The 25,636-nt window shown below is 37.4% G+C and overlaps 1 protein-coding gene across 1 annotated transcript in view; it reads right to left on the reverse strand.

Annotated features, from left to right (window-relative positions):
* Window positions 1-25,636, reverse strand: part of LOC143032604 (uncharacterized) — a 204,340-nt gene that overhangs the window by 18,022 nt on the left and 160,682 nt on the right. Inside the window, exons 18-22 of the mRNA XM_076197475.1 lie at window positions 19,841-19,928; window positions 18,324-18,454; window positions 17,518-17,724; window positions 3,829-4,023; window positions 996-1,114 (exon numbers count right to left, since the gene is read on the reverse strand). Of these exons, the coding sequence (XP_076053590.1) occupies window positions 996-1,114; window positions 3,829-4,023; window positions 17,518-17,724; window positions 18,324-18,454; window positions 19,841-19,928 (740 nt within the window). The remainder of the gene's footprint in view (window positions 1-995; window positions 1,115-3,828; window positions 4,024-17,517; window positions 17,725-18,323; window positions 18,455-19,840; window positions 19,929-25,636) is intronic.

Raw genomic sequence — 25,636 nt, forward strand, 5'->3', positions numbered from 1 at the left:
GGAAAACTGTATTTCTTCACATTCTTTAGACATGTACTTTTTCTTAATTTGTTCCCATGACTTCTTAAAGCCCCCTAATCCTTAATCAAGTTATCTCTTCTGTCATTACAATCTATCCCCTTTAGTGACGTGAATACTGTAATCATATCACTTCTTTCTCTTTGATCTTTCAAGGTTGGCAGACCTTTCCTCATATATTTTATCTGCCTTGCTGGGGACCAGTTTGGATGTTGCCCTTTTTATTGGCTTGATCTTGCTTATATCATTCACTCTGTGTGGGGACCATACTACTGATGCATATTCCAGTCTTGGATGTATCAGGGTTTTGGTGAGTTTTTGCATCATCTCCTTGTCCATATAGTGAAAAGCCAATTTAATACTTTCCAGCAGTCTGTACATCTCTCTTAGAATCCTGCTGATATGTCTTTCAGACGACATTGTCTTTTATCAACACTCCCTAATCTTTCTCCTCTTTTGCCTTTGTAAAGGTTTTTCTTCCCAAGGAATACTTTAAGGATGGTCTTTTGCAGCTATTGCCTATTTCCTCTATTTTGTATCTTTTTTTTGGTAATAAACTTCAATTCTCATTCTTGGCGCCATGCAAAAATAGTGTTTAGCTCCTTGTTCCTCACTCTTCTCATGATTTTTGTGTCATCTGTAAACATGTAGCTTGTTGTACCTTCCATCGTGCCATTGACATAAACTAGACATTAAAACATTATTTGTGCAAGTACTGAACCTTGTAAAACTCCACCTGTTACTGCTCTCCATCTTGACCTCTTATCCTGTACTGCTGATCTCGTGTATCTTTCGTTCATTGTACTAGTTTGTCTCTCAGTCCTCCAATGTGCTCCAATTTCCACATAGTCGTTAGTGAGGTATTTTATCAAAAGCCTTCTCCACCCACATCTCCCTCTCTTGCAGCACATCAGTTACTCAAGTAAAAGTTAAAAAAGTATGACCCTTGTATGTAGCTGTTTGTGCACTATTCTTACCTGTGTGATGGGTAGGAAGTATCCTGGAGGGCAGGAATAGGTGAGAACAGTACCCACTTCGTTGGTTGTCATGTTGGATTGGGTTATGTTGACACCTGGAGGGGGGTCATCCGAGCACACTGAAAGAATGGAAGATGTGGAAAAGGGAGAGGAAGAGGATGATGATGATGTGGAAGAGAAGCCCATGTAAGCAGAAAAGAGCTTGGGTTAAAGGAGGGATATATTATTTTTGTTAAGTAATCCCTAAAGTAGAAGCTGTTTGGTGAATGCATAAAAATGAAGTTTGCTTTTTAAATTGCAGTGTATAAGTTGACCTGATGTAGGAGTCAGCTCCTAGAGTTTAAGTTAAAAATTCTGGTTAAGGGGGTATGCGACACCTGGAGGTCATTTTCTAAACTATTTAGAGTAAAGAGCTGAAACTTCTCAGGTAAATAGGTATCCATATTGCCTACATTTTAGGTGAAACAGAGTGATGTATGTACACATGTACATATACCAGTAGCGACATTTAAAAGTGCACAGCACCATAATACGTGGACCAATTTGTTTTATATTTTGGCTATGATTAGTCAGTAGGCACACCTAGGGCCGGTCATTGAGTAATTGAACAATTTCCTTTATACTTTTGCATACAGGCATTTCAATTTTAATGTCCGGCAAAAATCGTGAAAAGTAAAAAAATTTTGGTCTTGTTTCCATTATTACTCCGAACTCTTTCATCCTATTCAAAATATTCGAAGGATCGGCCCTAGCAGTTACTAAAAGTAATATTCCCTGTAAGTTTCATCTAAATCTGATGTATTTTAGATTTTTTATGATTAAAAAAAAAAAAGTAAAAAAATATCGAACGGAGATATGGCAACTTGAAATATAAATATATCTGTACCTTGCTTATAGTTTCACCAATTTGACTGATTTTTTCATGGCTTAATTCTTATTATATAATGAGTAAGTACAGTAAAAATCATCAACATATTTTAATTATAAGTACTTTAAATACTGAAAAACTAAAGTATATCACAGTAGTGACGACGCACAGACGACACCATCATATAATTTGCTTTTTTGCACCTTTGGCGGTTTCTTCATATGAAACCTCACTGCTGGGGGTCTTCAGGGTATCTAAATCATTGGAAAGAGGTTTATTTTCCAGCAGTGGGCGCCTTCTCTTTCCTCATCAGATTCCCCTCACCAATCTATGTTGGTAGGGCACCCCCTCCAGAATCTTATGATGTCCCTTCTTCTCTCTTCTTTCTTCTTCCTGTATAGCCTTGATCTTTTTCCTCTTGCTTTCTTCTTTGGATTTAATCTTCCTCTTTGAATTGTTTAGTCTAATGTTGTCCTTTACCTCTGTCACTGTCACAGAGGTGCAGGTGAGGGCGGTGGTGGAGTGAGAGATGGTGAGGTCTTGGCAAGTCGTCTTTGACTGCTTGCCATCTTTAACTGCTGTTTTTTGTCATTGTGGATGTTCTTTTGTTCTTTTTGCTACCCATGATGACTGTACTAAAGAGTAATACGTACTAGCTAAAGTAATAGACTGCAATGAGAGTTCATGAGACATGCGCACTTTCCCTTTCAGAGCTAGCCAGTAAATGACGCTTAGCTTCGCTCAAAGTTGGCAAAACTTCTCCCTCCACCTTCCTCCCTTCCCCTCCACCATCATACTGGCCGTTGAAGCACTGGGCGAGCGTAAATTCAATCAAATTTCATCGTTATTCGATGCGCCTGAAGGTCCTAAGTGGCACACCTCCCTCTAGTGTGGGTTGCGCCTTTAACTCTGTCCCTTTAAACCTCACCCAAGACCTTTAAATTGTGCGCGGCTGGAAAATTATTTGTCGGGATTTATTTCTAAATGGTATACAAACATTTTGAACACAGTTTTGAAAAATGCCATATCTTGACCAAATTCACCCCCCCCAGGTGTCGCGTACCCCCTTAAGGCATATATTCATCATAGATGTCAACCCTCATTTGATAGGCTAGATGTGATACCTTTCATTATACAGTATGTAAGTAATGTGCATTTTTTTTTCCCCAAAGTTCACCAAAAATGAGTTTTTGTAAGAAATATAAATGGTGGCCCACTGGAGTTGCAAGTGATAGGTGTGTAGTTCCACTTGTTTACCACTTAATGGTAGAATTTCATCTAGTATATCTCAACACTTTATGTAAGTTTGTTCATGAACTTGTCTGTCAGTTTTAAAGACAGAGAACCCATACTTGGCATACATACTATTGGGGTGCCAGAATAGGACTTGAATAAGTGGAAAGGAATGCCTCACACTCCCGTGATGGGATATAAAGAACACTTTCTGTGAGTTTGTTCATGAACTTCTATGTCAGTTTTCAAGATAGAGAACCCATACTTGGCATACATACCATGTGGGTGCCAGAATAGGACTTGGGTGAGTAAAAAGGGAATACCCTCCTATTCCCTTGATAGGATATAAAGAAAACTTTTTATGAGCATGTTTATGGTCTACTCTCAGTTTCCAATACAGCCTATACTTGACATGCATAGTAAGGGAGCATCAGAATAGGTTTCTACACAAAAAATTTATTTCCATGATTGTATTTCTTAGAAAATGGTATATGTTTCATATGTATTTTCATACATTGAATTGAATAGGTTTTCTGAATTTCTCTGTTACCTAAGATTTCCTTGCTCCTGTATATGTGAATCTTTAAAGAGTAGAAAGAAAAGAAAATGTCCAATTAATTATCAAAACAGATCAGTCAGCTAAGGTGCCAATACTGATTGACGAAATGGCTGATTACTTATTATATGCTTATTAATTGGTGCAACCCTAATATAAACATTGCTCATACCTACCTGGCAAACATGGCTGCAAATGATCTGTGCTCCATCCCTGGGCCTCACATGTGACATTCTGTGTATTCTTCCCCAGTTCATACTCATGGTTGGTGTTACACTGGATCTCAATTATGTCATCAATGGTGTAATCATCTTGACTGGTCCATATGTATGAGGAATAATTGATCAGGATTTCTGGAGGCTCAGCACACCCTGGGAAGAAGAAGAATTCATGCCAGAATAAACATGTCCAAATATGTTACTATTGTGTGTGCAGTGCTTATCACTGATGTGTAAATATTTAGGAATAATTTAATTGTAAATTGGTGATGGGAAGAAATTGTTGAATAAAGTCTCTAAGAGACATGGTTTGCCAAACATTGAAAGTCTGAAGGAGGAACTTTCCTGTGATAGAACCAAAGAGAGGAACATGCTTGGTTGGAGGAAAAGGAGAAACAGAAGAGAAAGTATAAAGAAAATAACAATGAAAAAGGAGAAAAGAGAGAGAAGAAAAAAAAGAAAAGAAAAATGGTTATGTAGCATTATCATACATGACATTGCCTTGTTTACATTCTGGTTACTTACACAGCAGAGGCCTTTTGAGTGATACAGTACACTGTACAGATTTCTTTATATCAAACAAAACATTATATTATTCACCTAAGGAATAGCCAGACAGGGCTTTGATCAGTCAGGGCTATGTTCAGGTCAAGAGTCTGACCCTTGGCTGAATGGAATATAGTTGTGCATCAACTAAAGTCTGTACAGAGCAATGTAGTAGGCCTATACAGTATATCCCTATTTTGGGAATGCTGTGCTTGTTCTTAAACCAAAATGTACATGTATATACATACATATGGGACCCAAAGATGATAAAAAAGAAAGGCTTGATGGTGCAGTTTTGTTGTTATCAACCACTAATTCAGCAATCTAAACTTGAGTCCCATTCAGGCTGAAAGTATTCAGCATCACTGCAATCCAAATAGACACTCTAGCTCTAGTGGTCAAGGATTTGGGGGTGTGCAAGTGTAAGGTAGCAGCATTACCCTTAGATTGGGCCACACATAAACTCTGAGTTCTCATTTGGGAGGGTAAACCTGTTGATCACAAATCCAACACATGATCTGCCCATGGTGAATCTCTCGCACATACACACGCACATGTGTTGGACTGGCAGCAAAGATTGGAGCTATGGAAAGAATATGCAATTTTTGTGGATTTCAATGACAAGGGAGTACCTGTGTTGTATTGGTAGGGAAGGGGAAAACTCATGGTGTAGTGGGAAGGTGAAAAAAAAGAAGGGGAGGGATTATTGAGGAAAGTGGAAGAAAATGAGGAAGGGGACAAATGGGCCCCAGACGTCAGGAGAAATGTCAACAAGAGATGCACAGACGACAGAGGTGAAGTCGAAGAAATTAGTAAAGGTGTAAAAATTAGAAATATAGATAAGAGCAGCACAATAGAAGGTGGAGATAATTAATTCTGTGGATTTAATGAGGGAGGAGGTGACAACCTCCCCTGATTAGCAAGTCTAGAGGAAAAACTAGCAAAAATGAACAAACATTGGGAGGTTAGGTTCAGTCAACTTGCACTGATTGCACAATGAATTGATAAATTGGAAGAACTAAAGAAGGAGAACCAAAACCTAAATAAAGAAATAGAAGAATTAAAAAGACAGTTAAAAGAAGTAAAGGATGAGAATGAGGAATTAAAGAAGAAGAATAAAGTGAATAAAGAGTCCATAGAAAAAGAGATGAGTGGTTGGAGAAAGGTTCAGGAGAATAGCAAAATTGAATTTAGAGATATAGTGAAACAATAGATGAAGGAACACACTCAGGACACAGTTATTAAAGTGATGAGAGAAGGAGAATATAGTAAGAGACTTAGCAGATAAAAAGAAATGTATAAATAGGTTAGGAATGGAAGAGAAACATAATCCAAATGGGACTAAAAGAGTAAGAGAGGAGAAAGAGTGAACAAGGTACTAGAAATATTTCAAGAAGGTGAGCAGGAAATAGGGAAAGAAATTGAAGAAATATATAGACTGGGGGAATACAATATAGACAAGACTACACCAATTAAGGTTAAATTCAGGTCACAAACGACAGCAGAGAATGTCTTATCAAAAACAGGAAAGCTAGCAGAAAGTGATCAGTACAAACAAGTATGGATAAAAAGAGAAATAAAGAGGAAAGAGAAGAAGAGAAAAAAAAAATCGGAGCTAGGATAAAAAAAAGACGAGAATAGAACAGAGTCAAAGATAAATTCTATTGGAGAGTAGTGGATATGAAAGTAAGGAAATGGTTCACAGGAGAGAAAAACAGAATTGACACAAAACAGGATGGAGGCATCAGAAATTTAAAAGTGTCCATCACAAATATAGATGGATTGATAACAGGCTTGAATGAACTGAATGATTACCTGATGGAAAAGGAATATGACATAATAGGAACTGCAGAGACAAAATCGAACGGCCCATTACCACCCAACAGTGTAAGACATGGTGTATATAATTATTGGATTAGAAACTGGGAAGTAAAACAAAGGGGTAGAGGTATGTTCCTGACTAAGAAAGATATAAATGTAAACGTGAGGAAAGTTACGTATGGAAAGAATCGAATGGAAATGATCATGATGGAAGTAGAGGACAGGAACAAGAAGAGCAGGAAGTTTGTGGTAAATTATGTGCCTCCTAAAACGGCTTCGTGGGAAGAGAGAGAACACAAAAATATGTTAGAAGACACAAGGATAACACTAAATAAGATAATGGAAGATGGGTGACTTTAATTGTAAAGAAATCTGCTGGGAAGAAAAGACAGTGAAGGGTGGAGATGACCTATGGGGAAATGTACTACTTGATATGATTATAGAACATGCAATGATGCAATGGATACAAGAGAATACTAGATAGAGAAATGAGAAAGAGCCATCGAGACTAGACCTAATAATCACATGAGAACCTGATATAGTGGACAAGATTGAATATAAGACACCACTAAGTAAAAGTGACCACATATTAGTAGAACTGGAACTAAATGAAGAAAAATACACGAGAAAAAACAATGTAGAAAGAGAAGAATGATATATGGAAAAACAAACTTTGATAAAACAGATAAAACGAGATTTTTCAAAAAGCAGATTGAGAAAGGATATATGAAGAAACAATAGTAGACGAGAAATGGAAAATTTTGACAACAACTTATAAGGAGTGGACAAGTATGTTCCAAGACAAAAACAAGAATATGTAAAATGTTGGTACAACAAAAGATGTAGAGAGTTAAAAGATAAAAAGGATAAAGCTTGGATAAAATGGAGGAAAGACAAAAAAAAAAAAAAGGAAAATATGTACTGATTATAGAAATGGATATGTAGAAGTATGCAGAGAAGAAAAGAGAAAATACGAAAAGGATGTCATAGAAAAATGTAAAGATCAACCAAAACTATTTTGTAGATTTGTAAACAACAAACTGAAAAACAAACAAGAATTAGTGAAACTACGACAAGGAAGAATAGAATACACAGAGCAAATAGAAATGGCAGAAATTATGAATAAGCATTTTAAATCAGTGTTTACGAGGGAGAACACACAACTTGATGTCGAGTGGGAGGGGAAAGTCCCCCCTATGAAAGAGATGGAAGTAACAAACACAATGAATCACTTAAGTAATCTCGATGCGTGAAAATCGCATGGTCCAGATGAAATGGCAAACCGGATTTTGAGAGAATGCAGGGACAAACTAACAGACAAAATACCTAGTCTAATAAGCAGTTCATTGAAGGAAGGAAAAGTTCCAGAAAATGGAAAAGATCAAATATAGTACCAATATATAAGGAGGGAAACAAAGAAGACCCTATAAACTATAGACTGGTCTCTCTTACAAGTACAGTAGCAAAAATTTGTGAAGGTGTGATCAAAATTAGATGGGTAAAGTGTTTAGAAAAAACAATGCACTAAATCCGAGACAGTTTGGATTTAGACAAGGAAGATCATGTGTTACAAACTTGATGTGTTTCTATTCAAGACTAATAGATATGATACAAGAAAGAGATGGGTGGACTGATTGTGCCTTTCTAGACCTGAAAAAAGCTTTTGATAAGGTGACATAAAAAATTGCTAAAGAAATTAGAAACTGCAGGAGGAATATAGGGCAAACTACTTAAGTGGGTGGAAGACTTCTTGGATGAAAAGAAAATGAGAGTGATGATAAGAGACAAGTATTCCAATTGGGTTGAGGTGATTAGTGGAGTTCCACAAGGAGCAGTAGTGGCCCCAATAATGTTTGCTATATGTATTAATCATATGGATGAAGGAATTGAAAGTTATATGAGCTTCTTCGCAGACAATGAAAAAATGTTGAAAAAAGCGAACACCGAAGAAGATTGTGAATCACTACAAAGCGATCTCAATAAAGTATGGGAATGGAGCAGGAAGTGGGAGATGGAATTCAACATTAAGAAGTGTAGTATAATGGAATTTGGAAGAAGCAAAAAAAGAATAGTGGGATCATATACGTTGGGAGAGGAAGAAATTAAAAAAGTAGAAAAAGAGAAGGACCTAGGAGTCATTATTATGAATAATATGTCCCCTGAGAAACCTATAAACAAGATTTTTGGAGAAACTTATAATCTAATAAGATCAAAGTGGCATTTACATACATGGACGAAGAAATTGTGAAGAAAATACTAATCACTTTGATAAGACCAAAATTGGAGTATGCAGTGACGATGTGGTCACCGAGAACAAAAAAATGTACAATAAAACTTGAAAAAATGCAAAGAGCAACTACGAAATTAGCACCAACGCTCTCAGAAGTATCATATGAGGAGAGGCTGGATTAACTTGAGCTGCAGGCATTGGAGCAAAGAAGAGAGAGAGGAGACTTGATGACTATTTATAGAATCATGAAAGGCCTGGAAATTGTTGGTAGAGAGGATCTGATAAAAGGGGGTAGTAGGGATACAAGAGGACATGGAAAGAAAATCATGAAAGACCATTATAGAAAAGATCTGAAAAAGAACAGCTTTCCCCACAGGATAATAGACATTTGGAACAGGTTAGATGAAAATGTGTGTGCAAAAACGATACACGAATTTAAAAACAGTCTAGATAAAACGAGATATGGAGATGGTACATCATGAGCATAGCTCTCCTTCCCGTAAAATACAACAAGGTAAATATAAGTAGGTAAGTACACACACACACACACCGGCGGCGGTGGTGACTCGACGTAAGGCGACGCTCCTCGAATTGCCTTTAATAGGCAAATTCAGAGTGATATATTTACTAATCAAGTGAGCAGGGGGAAGCAGCACTATTTCAGGGTCGCAGTAAAGGTAAAGTATTACAGGTTTCAACTTTAAGATAGATTCAGGGAGGAAGAATGGTGATCTTCGCCACGACGCGATGACGGTGACGCAAGTCGACACACTAGTTTTTCCTATTAAGCAAAGCTAGATTATAATAATTTGCAAATTGAATAAGTAGGAGTAAAACAAAGATATTCAGGGCCACAGTAGAGTCAAAATGTCGCTGATTTAAACTTTTGAAGAGAGAAAGGGAAGGAAAATAGTGGCATTCATCTCCGAAGTCACTCACGATAAAAAAAAAAACATAAGATAAAATTTAATTTCTAGCTTTGTATACATCACAAACCGTTGTCTTACATTGCTCTACATTAATAATGAATTATTTGGAAGGCTTCATGCCCAAAAAGATAAGTCTATTAGAAAAACTAATCAATATAGTACAGAAAATATATATAAAAAAGAAGCTAAGTCTTAGGTAAATGGAGGTAAGTGAACTAATAACAGAGTTGGAAATATTTAAAAAATCTAGATTGCACGATCTAGGGAATAAACTTGGAGGAAAAGGAAGCAAACCCGGCTAAAGGAAAAAAAAAAAAAAAAAAAAAAAAAGGAGATTGATAAATTGAGAAGGGAGGATTAAATAATAAATCTAAACACCCTGGAGGAAAGAGAGGATAGGCCAACAACAAGTGAGGATAGGAGAAATGGAGTAACATTTAAAGAGATCATGGAGCAACAGGAAAGAGATAGCCTGGAAGAAGAAATAGTCAATTTATATATAAAAAAGTATATCTTGTCTAGATTCATCTTACTCTTTGGATGCCAAGAAGAATACAACACCTCGTGGAAGCTACGTCAAGAAAAAGAAATGCAAATGATTAGGGAACTTATATCAACAACTCTAGAGAAGGACTTGGGTGTAACAGACCAGACTGATAGCATGTGTAGGTCAGGCAAGTATAAGGGAAATTGTGCACGTCCAATGAAAATAAAACTTAAGTCATAAGTCATTGCAAAAAAGTAATCAGCAAGTTAGCATGAGAAGAAAGGTTAAAGAATATTTGGATTAGGAAAGATGCTAACGAAGAGGAACGAGCAAAGACAAGTGATCTTAGTGAAGGCCAAAGCCATAAATGATAGGATCAAAGATTTTTTTTTTTTTTTTTTTGGGGGGGGGAGGGGAGTTGTCAATGAGGTGAGGAAACGGTTTCTAAGAAAACAAGAAGGCAATATTGCAAAGTAAGCACTACAAGGAAACTTAGAATAGCACATGCTAATGTTGATTGTTTACTATCAGCTAGGTTGGAGATAATGACTATTTAAGGATAAATGAGCCTTATATATTGTGTCTAGTAGAGCCTAAACTCCCCCAAAAATTATATACAGTTGGGGAACAACAGATACACCTGCAGAAGAGACAGAGAAGATTAAAAGAGTAATGTTTGAGGTAAAAAGTGACATAAAGGTGGAAGGAGCAAATCTGAGTGAAGGCAGAGCTGAAGTAATTCACCTAAAGATCAGTACTAAAGGACATTTTTAGGGTGGTTGAAGGCAAACTCTGATGGAGGTTTGGGTTTATTTAGCAATGAATGTTGGGCGCTGTGGAGGGTGGGGGTGAGACGGCGATGGAGGTGACGACTTTGTTTCAAGTTGTGTCCCCGGGCGATCTGAATCTTCGGCGTTGGTCCATCTTTTATGTGCACGGACAGGTGATGACCTGTGCTCCTAATTGTCGTGAGGTCCAAGTGTAATGCGTAGGGAAGTCGGATGCAAAACGTTCTCAGGTCGCTGACTTACGTGGACAGAGGGTATGAGTCTGGTATCACATGTGAGTTCCTTCAAAAGGGCTTTGTGGTGTCTTCACGTGTCAGACCCTAACACTGTTTAGTCATCTTTGGGGGCCTCACAGGGTTAGTCTTATGCTGGTGAGCTGCACGTGCGTTTTTTAAAAAGGGCTCTGTGGCGTCTCATGTGGCAGATCCCAGCACTGGTTAGTCATCTGAGGGGGCCTAACAGGGTCCGTCTAGGTTGGTGAGCTGCACGTGAGTTTCCTCAAACGGCCTTTGTGATGGTCATGTGGCCAGCTGTGGCTCGTGTGGCTGGGTGGCATATGAGTCACCTGGCTGGACCCACGAGTGATTCCCTTGGGAAGCCTCGGAGGTCAAGTGTCATGGGATGGGCCAGGACACACCTTACAGACACAATAAGAGACTTCATTTTGGCATATGTTCCCCCAAGACAAGAACTTGGGGGCGAAACTGAATATCAAGAAATGTTAAAGGATACAACTATTTTCCTAAAGAAAAATATTGAACAAAGTAGTAACATAGCCCTTATTGGAGATTTTAATTGTGGTAATGTCAATAGAAACGAATGGGAAGCAAGTGGCAAAGCAGATTCCTGGGGAAATACAGTGCTGAGTATAGCAATGGTGAACACAATGACCCAGTAGGTAAAGGAAGTGACCCATGTAAGAGGAGATGACACTCCCACAAAATTAGATCTGTTACTAACCAAAGGGCTAGACATCATCAGCTTATTGAAGTACCTTTGCCTAATAGGAAAAAGTGACCATGTTACAATTTAGTTTTAGCTGGAGGAGGATGAAATAGAGCCAAGGAATGACTCACACAGGCAAGGGAGACTCCAGTTTAAGAAAGCAGATTACTTAGGGTTGAGAAAAAAAAATGAAGAAACAAATTGGAAGGAATTCATGAATACCACAGGAATAAGGAAGAAATGGGAAATCTATCTTGACATTTACAGCCTAAGAGTGAACAAACATGTGCCAAAGAATAGAGAAATGAAGAAGCAAAAACAGGATTGGTCTAACAAAATGTGTGAGATTGCGAAAAAAGGCCAGGGATATAGCCTGGGAAAAATGGAGAAAGAAAAAAATAATAAAAGTAAGTAATAAAACAAAAGAAGCTTACAAATAAGCTAGGAATGAATATATCAAAATTCGTAGGGAGGAAAAAAGCAATTTTGAAAGACGTGTAGTAGAAAAATGCAAAGATGAACCAAAACTTACAGGTTCATAAATTGTAAATTGAGACATGGAAGAAATTATCAAGTTGATAGTAGATGTTGAGGCCTTTGAAGAGGCCTTGGCTCAGGCAGAAATACTCATAATGAAGGTTTTCAATCGATCTTCACAAAAGAGTACAACTTTTTTGAAAAAAAAAAAAAGTTTAGCAGATATTCATGTAGAAGTGAGGGAGGTGCTCAGTTTCCTGGGATCATTAGATGTGACAAAAGCTTCAGGACCTGATGGGATCTCAAACTGGCCACTTAAAGAATGTAGGGAACAGCTAGTGGACAAGACCTAGTCTTATTACATGTTCATTCAAAGAAGGTATTGTACCACTTGGTTGGAAAAGAGCAAACATGGTGCCGATTCACAAAAGTGGAAACAAGGAAACACCACTAAATCATAGTCCAGTATCACTAACCAGCACAATAGTGAAATTATGTGAAAGGATTGTGAAAGATCGATGGACCAAATATCTTGTAAAGATAAACATGCTGATAGACAAACAGTCTGGCTTCAGATCTGGAAGGATATGTGCGTCAAACCTTTTAAGCTTTTACTCGAGAGTGATGTGCTGTAAGAGAGAGGGGTGAGTGGACTGTGTGTACCTGGACCTTGAAGAGGCATTTGATAAAATACCTCACAGTCGACTTATGTGGAAATTGGAGCATGTTAGGGGACTGAGAGGCAAACTATTAGAGTGGATTAAAGACTTTTTGAAGGAAAGAAACATGAGGGTAGTAGTAAAAGACAAAATGTCAAGCTGGAGAACAGTAACTCGTAGAGTTCCACAACATTCATTGCTTGCACCGATAATGTTTTTTGTCTATGTTAATGACATGATGGAAGGAATAACAAGCTATGTCAATATGTTTGCAGATGATGCAAAAACCATAAGAGTGGAAAATGACGAGGATGGTAGAATATTGAAAAAAATCTAGATGCTATTTTTGCATGGAGGAATGGGAAATGAATTTCAGTACCAAAAAATGCAAAGTACTAGAAATGGACTATAGCGACAAAAGGCCATCCTTAGAATATTCCATGTGAAGCAAACACATTACAAAAGCAAAAGAAGAGAAAGACTTGGGAGTGTTGATGAAAAACAACCTGTCATCTGACAGACATATCAGCTGGATTGTGGAAGAGTCATATGGACTACTACAGAAGATTAAAGTGACGTTCCATTATATGTAGAGATGAAAAAAATCATCAAAATCCTGATATATCCAAGACTGGAATATGCGTCAGTATTATGGTCCCCACACAAAGTGAAGGATATAAGCAAAACTGAGAGAATACAAAGGGCAATAACCAAACTAGTCTCCAGTCTAGTAGATAAACCATATGAGGAAAGACTAAAAGTACTGGATTTACCAACTTTGAAAGATCGAAGAGAAAGAGGTGACATGATCATAGTATTCAGGTCACTAAAGGGGATAGATTGTATCTATAGAAAATATCTGATTAAAGATGGGAGGGCTTTAAGAGGTCATAGAATTAAAGTCCACATGTCAAAAGGATGTAAAAATATATATCTAATTTTCCATATAGATGTATAAATATATGGAATAGCTTAGAAGGTGATATAGCCCAAGCTCAAACAGTACGTGAGTCCAAATCCAAATACGATAATTGGAAATCACAGATATAAAATAAGTTGAAACCGTACGTGAATTTGAGTCTAGGTATGTTAGAAAAGTAGATAATAGGGGACTGAACCCAACGAGCTTTGATACTTAACTGTGTATTACAATTACGTAAATTTGTACAGTGCATCAGTTGTATGGGCCACACGCAGAGAATACAAAGGGTGTAATGGGGTAGCTAATAAAACGCCGAGTACGAACAAATTAGTAATTTGTAAAGCACTACATAAATAATACGTGTGCTCACTCTGGAGACAAAACCAAGACTGGCGTTGCTTGGAGTCAAGTTAGAGACACCAAGATTCGTGGGAAAACATACACGAATCGCATGGTTCGATTAAAAAAAAAAGAAAAAAAAAGCACATGAAACTGGAACCAAGTGAGAGACGCCAAGATTCGTGGGAAAACATACACGAATCGCATGGTTTGATTAAAAAAAAAAAAAAAAAAAATGAAACTGGAACCAGATATAACAAAAACAAGTACAACATAATTTGTCACAACTTTAGGTTGTGACACACGGCCTACTATTTCTTCTCATTTTCTTACGTCTGCTCTCAAACCCCGGTTACCAAATACTTTTGCTCAAGGGCCTAGCCGATGCAGGCTCCACATTTTTTCGTCTCCTTTCAGCCTTTTTCGGCTATCAATTCCCTCTACTCTTTGGAATTGCCGGAATTCTTAAGGCCTGTATCCACTACTTGATATTTTCCCTTCTCCTTATCTTCATTAACTGTTGCGCCAATTTGGCAGTTAATTACAGTGCTTTAACGAATATGAGAGACTTCTAATTACTCAGGAAACCCCCCCTCTCCTTACTAGGTGTCTGCTTATGCCTGCGAGCATAGACACGAATGTTTAATATTAAGTGTGGGATTCCACAACCTCTCAGTTTTACTGTTCCTTCATGCAGTTGTAATTTGCTACTTTATGAATAGGATTGGTGTATTTCATCCAAGAGTTACCTTTGGAATTGGTTCTAACGGTCCCCCCCCCCTGTGCGCTTGCCATTATTGTTTAGGCTAGTTTTAATTAGACTAGTTAGGATCATATCTTCCTCTCTCGTGATTAGTGACTACCCTCAAGGAATAGTAGAAATGATTCAACTTCCACATAAACGTTGCATGGCGCTCCCTAGGGAACTATTGATTTGAAATTAAGAAGTACCGACAACAGTGTATGCCATCAGTGTATGGGTAGGCGGTATTTATTCCCCTGGGTCCTCACAGGGAGAAGTGGGCCACTCGTACTCTTGGAAGATCAAACCCGCCCTACCCTCCCATATGGTGGCTATAGAGGATTTTTACATTAATACGACCCGTTTACGCACCGTCAGGCCCTACACGAGTGATTCATGTGTAAACCCCCCGGAGACTTATCGAATTGAAGACAGTGATGCGAGTGATGCCCCGACCCTCGTGGAAACAGGTTTGAACTGTGTCGCGACGAGGTCAGCCTCCAATGAACACACCGTGCTTAGGGTGTGCTGAATCCCCACCATTGTGCAAATTCGACGATTAGCGTGTGCAGCTCCACCCTTTTCGGGACATCCTGACCAGAAAAGAACTTGTGCCAGAGTGTATAACGGGGAGGTCACCTGAAAGAACGTAAATAATAACAATCTGATACACAAAACAAGCGCATCATTGATACATTCTAAATGATTCACAATTGAGGCACGTAATTACCACAACTCACTATTAATCACAACCAAGGAGCAAAAATATATGTCTAACTCACAAATAATCGTAAGAAACAACTCGCTAATAAACAGAAACAAAGAAAATGTCACCACACAAGGGTAACTATATTAGATCTTAAAGAAAATGTCAAGTGACTTCACAAGCATGGTCGCCATGGAAACATGGACAACACGCCAACCAATATGGCTGCCTTTCCAGACAAAGAAATATTGGTCATTTTAGTATAACCAGAAAAACACAATATGGCATTACATGCATGAACAATAAAACCTGTATAAACCTAAGAACAACAGCAAAAACACTGAAAAGGGCGCCAGGCACTGGAGAAGGCAGCGAACGCAAATCATTGTCCGAGAGGATTACGTAGATATAATATTGTTAAAAAATCCTTTCCCACCCGGGCTACAGAATACAGTCGACGCACTCCAGAACAAGAGGCAATCATTTGATGAATGCAGATGACGAAAAGGAAATAAAGATCGAGCAGCAGACAGGTTGCCAGAAAACCATGTGGAAACATATAATAATAATGATAGTAATAATAATAATCTGGCACGATAGGAGAATACTGTCTCTGCGCCCATTTTGCACAAAAAAACAAAACAAAAGTCATTGGAATTAATTGTACCAAAACACTCGATATAATCACCTGGCTGCAAAACTGAAAAAGAAAGAAAAAAAAAATGGGGAGAGAAAACAAGCACACAACGGCACAAAACTGTCTAGCCAGCGATCTCGAATTTTCAAAGTCTAAAGTAGCGTTCAGGACACCGTAAATGCACAAAAATGAAACGTTTGCAATTTTGTTTGATCCGCTGCCACCATTATGTAATAGGGTGGCTAATAAAACACTGAGTATGAACAAATTAGTAATTTGTAAAGCACTACATATATAATACGTGTGTTCAATCTGGGGACAAGACCAAGATTGGGGTCACTTGGGGATGCCAAGATTCGCGGGAAAACATACACGAATCGCATGGTTCGATTACAAAATAATGCACACGAAACTACAACCAGATGCTACAGTAACAAGTACAACAATTATATAACATGTGACAAATATATATAAGGGAGAAAACATATATCTCCCGATCTATTAATACATATGCACAATAATCACAAATGTACAGTGCTATACACGTACACCGTAACTAGGGCAGTAACCAAACTGGTCCCCAGCCTAACAGATAAACCATACAGGGAAAGACTAAAGGCACCGGGTCTGCCAAATTTGAATGATCGAAGAAAAAGAAGTGATATGACTTCAGTATTCAGGTCACTAAAGTGGATAAATTATTTTGACAGAAGAGATAGCTTGATTAAGGGTAGGAGGGCTGTAAGAGGTCGGTCTCAAAGAAGAAATTAAGGAAGACTATATTGTATCTTGTGTATGTCTAAAGAATGTGAAGAAATGAAATTTTACCTATAGATACATAAATACTTGGAATAGCTTAGAAGGTGATATAGCCCAAAGTGGAACCATATTTGAATTCAAATCTAGATATGATATTTGAATTCAAGGTTACAGGGTAAGTTGGAACTGTACATAAATTAGGGGCTAGGTATGATCAATTGGAGAGTAGGAGATAGGACCCAATGAGTATTGCTCCTTTCCTGTATACTACAATTAGGTAAATAATATTGTGCTGGTCAATGACATTTGCCTGATAGTTCAGTGGTACTTCCTTAATTCCACCTATGTGAATTAGTACCTGGCCACAGATTTGGGCTACCCTAGGCACAACCACCACACAGAGAACATGAAACACCTCATAATACTGTGTCCCACATTGATGGTCCCTGGATAGTAGCACAATATATCTTTTCTATGTGACATGTGGTCCTGACTGGAGGCTGTTGTCAGTTTCTTGGAGGTCATGGGTATTCAACAAGAGAGACTAGGGGCAATAGATTGATTCATTGAAAACTTTCACCTCAAACATAGGGGAAAACATTTTACCTTATAGGAAAGATTCATCCTCCTCCCCCTTCTTGGATGTTAAAGACCACTTACTTATGCATCCTTTAGGTTTTTGGGGCTGGAATTCATAGGCATTTGAATCTGGTGATTTATTGCAGCGAAGTGTCTGGTTGGTCAAACCCTCAATTGTGGACATGGTTTCTGGACAAGTGTATATGACTGTGCCATTGAGCCAGCTTGATGTTTCATTCTCTTCCATCTGCATTCCTTCACTTGTGATGTTTGGTACCCCACCGCAGACTGGGGGGTGGAAGTTGAGGAAAGAAGTGATGGTAAATAGGTAAATGTATTACAAAGAGAGAAGCACAGAAGGGAAAGCTAAGAGGGAGCAGGTAAAGGGGTGACATAAATAGGACCGAAGTAAGGAGTAGAAGTATGATTATCCTCTACATAACACATTAAGTAAATTATTGGATCACACAAGCATTAGTCTGATACATACTAGACGACGTGAACTCTTGATCAGTAGTTATCTGCTGTTGAAAAGTTATGTTTTTGTGAAGCATGATGGCAGACTAGTTTGTATTGTAACTTGTATTTTCTTTGTACTGTATTGCTCATATCAGTCAATGTAACACATGCATCACTATACAAAGATTCTACATGTATGTGTCCAAGGGGTGATAACGATAATCACATGTGGATAATCACGAGAGAGCATTGCTTATCTCTTTGTTATTATTCATTCGTTTGGTTGAATGTTTGTATATATCTATTACTTTGAATCAGACTTCTTCATGCAATGAAGTCTCCTGCCAGCATACTTTGTTGTTATATTCTATTCTGTCGCCTAGTACGTATTGAACTTTGGGATGGCATTTCTATATGAGAAGCAATACCTTCAATGGCTGTACATTCTAAGGGGTTGACGGAATCCCAGCCTCCTTTGTAACCTGCCTGGGTGATGCACTGAAGTTCCCTTGCGATGGCCGTCGTGTCATTGGGTGAGAAGAAGTAACCTGGGTAGCAACTGCATGAAGGGTGAGGTCACTCTCAGGGTGAAGATAGGTCATGATAATGGATGATGATAATTTGTAATGTTGATAATTATGGATATAATGCATTAGAAACAGCTTATTCTATTAATGATAATGTAGGTTGTTGTTGATAGCCCATGGTGTCAGTAGATTCTTTCATTGGGGCTACAGAGGAAAATTATGACCCTCTTGAGTTATTGCCAGAAATTTCCCACCCCGGATATGTTGGTGATATCCCAGTGCTGAACATTGTCTAAGTACTGCAGGTGTGTGATTTTGTGTGAGCCAGCCTGGCACAATGGGCATGAGTTATTTATTGTATTATCTAGCCTATGCTGGTATGTCTTTGTGTTACATCATGGCCACAGCAAGGTCTGCTTAAAGTCTGTTTTTGTTATGATAGATATAGGTTTATTTACAGGCAGTGGGAGATTCCCAAAAATCCTGTTTGGCTCCAGTCATCCTAGAACTCTGTGAAAACTATGTATACATTTGTTCATATTATTGTGGCTTGGTGGGGATAGTGGAATGGCATGGAACATTCTGTTGCAGTGCTGTTCTGGGGCTATTTGATGCATCTTAGTGTTGATGGGTGATCTCAAATGTGTGATGGGTACTGTAGGTTTTGTTTAGTTCATCTTATGTATTGTGTGCTGTACATATTGATATATTTGCACAAGACAAAAATCCAGCTTTTATTTGTAGGTGATCTATGAGCATTGTTTTTATGTGAAGGTGGTGACTGTTCTCAGAACCTTGTTTTAATTTCTTCCTCTCCCAATGTATATGATCCCATTCTTTTTTTTTTTTTTTTTTTTTGCTTCTTCCAAATTTCATTATACTACACTTCTTAATGTTGAATTCCATATCCCCCTTCCTACTCCATATAAATTATTATCTCCACTTTCTATTGAGCTGATCTTATAAATATTTCTAATCTTAATCCCTTTACTGACTTGTTCGGCTTTAGCTGTGTCGTCTGCACATCTTTTGTTTACACCCCTTCTGACGTCCAAGGCCCTTTCCTCCACCTTCCTCATTTCCTTCTATTTTCCTCAATAAAGTCTCCCCTTCTCCTTTTTCTTCACCTGCCCACTACACCATGAGCTTTCCCTACTAATACAACACAGGTACTCCCTCGTTGCTGAAATCCACAATTTTTTTTTTCCGGAGTTCCAATCTTCGCCGTGTTACGTGTGTATTCTTATATAAATGGGTACGGTCAAGGTAAGTGATGGTTCAAACCCCACTGCTAGTGAGAACCACAATGAAGATAAGTACTAAGGTCTGTCATCCTTAGACTTCTCAGTAGGAAAAAAAAATTATATATATATATATATTGTATACATTATATGTGTACATGTTCATGTGAAACTGACCTGTAATTCACCGTTTCTGTTATACTCTTTCGTGTGCCATTCCAGTCATAATACCCATTTTCAGGTGGAGGTGGAGGCGGCTCACACCCTGTGAGGAAAGAGAGAAGTTTTACTTTTTTTTTTATATAATAAAATTGATTCTAGTTCTGAACTTGATCAAGTTTTCAAGCAGTAATATATGTATGTGTATTTACCTACCGGTAGTTGTATTTACCTAGTTGTATTTTACGGGAAGGGGAGCTATGCTCGTGGGGTCCCGTCTTCATATCTCATTTGATCTAAACTATTTTTAAATTCATGTATTGTTTTTGCACACACCACTTTCTCATCTAACTTGTTCCAACTGTGTATTACTCTGTGAGGAAAGCTGTTCTTTTTCAGATATCTTCTATAGCTGTCTTTTTTTATTTTTTTTCCGTGTCCTCTTGTATTTCTATCATCCCATTTTATCAGATTCTCTCTATCAGTAATTTCTATGACTTTCATGATTCTGTAAATAGCTATCAAATCTCTCTCTCTTCTTTGCTCTAGTGTCTGTAGTTCAAGTTTTTCTAGTCTCTCTTCATATGATAGTTTTGAGAGTGTTGGTGCCAATTTTGTAATTGCTCTTTGTATTCTTTCAAGTTTTTTTATACATTTTTTTGTACTTGGTGACCATATCGTTGCTGCATATTCCAATCTTGGTTTTATCAGGGTGATTAGAATTTTCACCATTTCTTCATCCAGGTATGTAAATGCAACTTTGATTGTTCTTATTAAATTATAAGTTTCTCCAAAAATCTTATTTATATGTTTCTCAGGTGACATATTATTCATAACAATGACTCCCAGGTCCTTCTCATTTTCTACTTTTTTTATTCCTTCTCCCAATTTATATGATCCTGTTATTCTGTTTTTGCTTTTTCCAAATTCCATTGTACTACACTTTTTTGCATTGAACTCCATCTCCCACTCCCTACTCCATTCCTGTACTTTATTTAGATCACTCTGTAGTGATTCACAATCTTCTTCTGTGTTCACTTTTTTCAATAGTTTTGCATCATCTGCAAAGAAGCTCATATAGCTTTCAATTCCTTCCTCCATATCATTAATATATATAGCAAACATTATTGGGGCCAGAACTGTTCCTTGCGGAACACCGCTTATTACTTCATCCCATTTTGAGTGTTTGTCTCTTATCACTACTCTCATTTTCCTTTCTTGCAAAAAGTCTTCCATCCAATTAAGCAGGTTGCCCTGTATTCCTCCTTCAGTTTCTAATTTCTTAAGCAACTTCTTATGTGGTATTTTGTCAAAAGCTTTTTTTAGGTCTAGAAATGCACAATCAGCCCATCCATCTATTTCTTGTATTATATCTATTAGCCTTGAATAGAAACATATTAAATTGGTGACGCATGATCGTCCTTGTCCTTGGATAAGATATTCTCTGCCGTCGTTTGTGATCTGAATTTAATCTTAATTGGTCTGATCTTATCTGTACTATACTTTCTGAGCCTAAACTTCTCTTCGATTTGTTTAATTATTTCTGGCTCATCTTCCTGAACTAATTGTAGTAAACTGCTTACTTTTTCATTTTCCTCTTTGATTCTTGAGGTTCTATCTGGGTTATGTTTCTCTGCCATTCCTAATATAATTATACATTTCTTTTTATCTGCTAAGTCTCTTACTATATTCTCCTTCTGTCTCATCACTTTAATAACTGAGTCTTCAGTTTGTTCTTTCATTTGTTGTTTGATTATGTCAGTAAATGCAACTTTACTGTTTTCTTGGATTTTTTTCCAACCCTCTTTGTTGTCCTTACTATTCCTCTTTAATTCTTCATTCTCCTCCTTTAATTCTTTTTACAAAGGATTACAAAGGCGGAGCATGCCGACAGGAGACCTTTTGGTCCATATCTAGGTCGGATGCCAAAAAAAAATCATATTAATAATAAAACAATAAATAAAAACTATAATAATGTAAATAACAAATAAAATACATAAATAAATGCATAGGTATAGTTAAATAATAAACAAACAGGTAAATAGTAAATAATAATAAATTTACATATAACTAATAATAAATGAAAATCAGACAGACAAATGATAACAAAACAAAAACAAATAATATAAAATAAATCATAATCATTACAGCATCTTACTTAGGTATTTATCTAAATGATTCTTAAAGCTTCGAACTGAACTACATTGCACTACCTGTGCAGGAAGTTTATTCCATTCATTAACTACACGGTTGGCAAAGTTGTTTCTACCTACTTCCAAATTGAATCTATTTCCAGACAGTTTGAGACCATTGTTTCTCGTCTGATTCTCATTCAATGTGAAAATTTTGTCACTTTTGATGTCAATTCCCTTAAAATCTTAAAGACCTGTATCAAGTCACCTCTGAGTCTATGCTTTTTTAGGGAAAACAGATTCATGTGTTTTAGTTGATTTTTGTATGATTTATTTTTGATATTTGGAATCAGTTTTGTGGCTCGCCGTTGTACTTTTTCCAGTCTGTCAATGTCTTTAATGAGATTTGGTGACCATACGGAAACAGCATATTCGAAATGTGGACGAACTAACGATTTATATAGCTTGTTAATGAGTGATGGACTTTTGAAATCAAAAGATCGCTCAATCAGTCCCAGAATCTTATTTGCTTTCTCAGAGGCTGAAATACACTGCTTGGATGATTTGAGGTCATTACTGATAATTACGCCGAGATCTTTTTCACTATCCACTTTTGTTAAAGAATTTCCAAATAACTTGTAATTGTACTTACTGTTATTTTTACCTATGTGCATTACCTTGCATTTACTTGTGTTAAATTTCATTAGCCACTTTTCAGACCATTGCTGTAATTTATCTAAATCTTCTTGAATATCTAATTGGTTTGAGTGATCATTTGCCACTCCGCACAGTTTTGTATCATCAGCAAATTTGGAAACAGTAGATTTTAGTCCATGGTCTATATCATTTATATATACTATGAATAGAAGTGGCCCAAGAACGGAACCCTGAGGAACTCCACTTGCAACACTTTTCCATCCAGAAGTTTTTCCATTTAAAACAACTCTCTGTTTTCGACCATTCAACCAATTACTAGTCCAACTGTATACATCACCATTCTCATGCAACACCAACACCATTCGATGTCCGACCTCACAGTCTGGCTGGCGCCTACCATATCCGCTCAAATCGCTGAGTCTGCATGTTACCAGCCGAGCGCACCTCCCCGAGCGCCCACAAACGGACTCACGAACACACACACATAATGGATGCCATTAGACATGACCCACATAACACACGGAAACATTACATATTAACGAGCCACCCCCTGGATATGTATATATTATGACATATAAAAAATATAGTAGGTAATTAGTGGGTTGTCCCAGCCATGTGAGGCGACGGACTTTCAATTTGGAATTATTAAACAAAAGGATAAAACGCACCTCAAAACTTTGCTTAGTCAGCCGCTTCCGGCAACAAAAACCCGGCGCAGAGCTCCAAATGTCGTCGGTGTGATAGACGTGCTCTGTGTAAGTGGTGTACTGCGAACTGTGTGTAAAATGATATATACTAAGTGTACTACAAACTCTGTGTAGAACGATATAATCCTATACTGGAAATTCTGTGCAAAGATGTGTGAAAATCTACAGTGAACTCTTCTTAAGATTAACCAATAAAGTGAAGGAAACCAGAAGATCGTATCTGTACATCCAAGAAGATACGGGAAGGGGCCTATATACAACCTAATAGGCTACCACCTATTCCATGCAAAGCTAATTTAGTAAGTAGTCTTTTGTGTGGGACGGTATCAAAAGCTTTTGCAAAGTCTAGATATATTAAATCTATATTGTTTCTTTTGTCATAATTCGAGATAACTGTGTTGTAGAATTCGAGTAAGTTAGTCACACAAGAACGTTTCCGTCTGAAACCATGCTGGCTATCATTTATCAAACGGTTACTTTCTAAATGATGTTCGATAGCATCTCTGATGATAGCTTCCATTATTTTTCCTACAATTGAAGTCAAACTTATAGGCCTATAGTTATTTGGTTTCTTTTTGTCACCTTTTTTTGAATATGAGAGTAACGTTAGCTAGCTTCCATTCTCTTGGGACATCTCCGGATATGATGGATTTCTTGAAAATCATTTCTAATGGAACAACAATCTCATTTTTCATTTCCTTTAAGATTCTTGGATGCCAACCATCAGGCCCTGGTGTTTTATTAACTTTGAGTTTGTCTATATACCTTTTAATTTTTTCTTTTGTTATATTTACCATAGTGAGTAAGTTTACCCTAGACTTTTCACAGGTTTCAGTTTGGAATTTCAATTTGAGGTGTTTCGTTTACGAATACCGAGCTAAAATAATTGTTTAAGATATTACACATTCCTTCATTTGAATATTCAAGTTGACCGTCAGCAGATAATAGTGGACCAATGTGATTCCTAACAACCTTTTTATCTATAATGTAACTTTTAACTGTCTTTTTAATTCTTCAATTTCATTAGTTAAGTTTTTGTTCGCCTTCTCTAGTTCTTCCAATTTTTCAACTCTTTGCGCTATGTTGGTTACGTTACCGAACCTATCCTCCCAATGTTCGATCATCTTATCAAGTTTCTCCTCTAGTCTTGTCAATCGGGGGAGGTTGGTATCCCCCCCACTCTCTTTAAATCCCTGGAAACTATTATCATCACCTTCCACTGTGCTGCTCTTATCTATACTTCTAATCTTTACATTTTTGTTGGTCACGTCCTCTCCAAAGTCATCGTCTTCAGTTCGCCTCTTGTTTACAAATCTCCTGGCCTCCTGGACCGTGTCTCTCTCTTCCTCATTTCTTTCCATTTCCCTCAATATCCCTTCCTTTCTCCTTCTCTATCACTTCCCCACTATTCCACGAGCACTCCCCTTCCCTATAAATACAAAAAGGCACTTCCTGGACATTGAGATCCACGTAGATTTTCCTTTTTCCTCGGAACACCAATTCTCGCCATCCATTCGATGAAAGGGTGTGTGTGTGTGTGTATTTACCTAGTTGTATTAACCTAGTTGTATTTTACCTAGTTTATTTTGCGAGAAGAGAGCTATGCTCGTAGTGACCCGCTTTTGTATCTTTCCGCATCCAGTTTGTTTTTAAAGTCACGTATAGTTTTCGCACTCACTATTTCCTCATTCATTTGTTCCAGATATCTATCACTCTGTGTGAGAAGCTATTCTTTTTCATCTCTTCTGTGACTGTCCTTCTTAAGTTTCTTCTCGTGTCCTCTTATTTCTCTTCTGTCCCGCTTTAGAAAGTCATCTCTATGAAGAATTTCCATCCCTTTCATAATTCTGTAAATGGTTAGCAAATCACCTCTTTCTCTTCTTTGTTCCAGGCTTGGTAGATTTAGTTTATCCAATCTTTGTATTTCAAATTGGAGAGTGTTGGTGCCATCTTTGTCGTTGCTCTTTGAATTTTTTCTTGTTTCTTTATGGGTTTTTTTTAACTAGGTGTCCATAGTGTCACAGCATACTCCAATTTTGGTCTTATAAGTGTAACTAGCATTTTCTTTACCATTTCTTCATCAATGTAGTCAAAGGCTACTTTCATTAATCTTAATAAGTTAAAATTAAAGTTTCTCTGACTAATTTGTTGACATGCTTGTATGGTGTCATGTCGTTTGAGATAGTTACTCTAGGTCCCTTTCTGAGTTTACATTTTTACTTCCTTTGTCCCAATTTCATATTGACACGATATTCTATTTTTGATATTTCCAAATTCCATTATGATATACTTAATGTTGAAGTTCACTTCACACTTCT

This window comes from Oratosquilla oratoria, chromosome 14 (genome assembly GCF_046742065.1).
Source record: "Oratosquilla oratoria isolate Oo_2021 chromosome 14, ASM4674206v1, whole genome shotgun sequence".
Taxonomy (NCBI): domain Eukaryota; kingdom Metazoa; phylum Arthropoda; class Malacostraca; order Stomatopoda; family Squillidae; genus Oratosquilla; species Oratosquilla oratoria.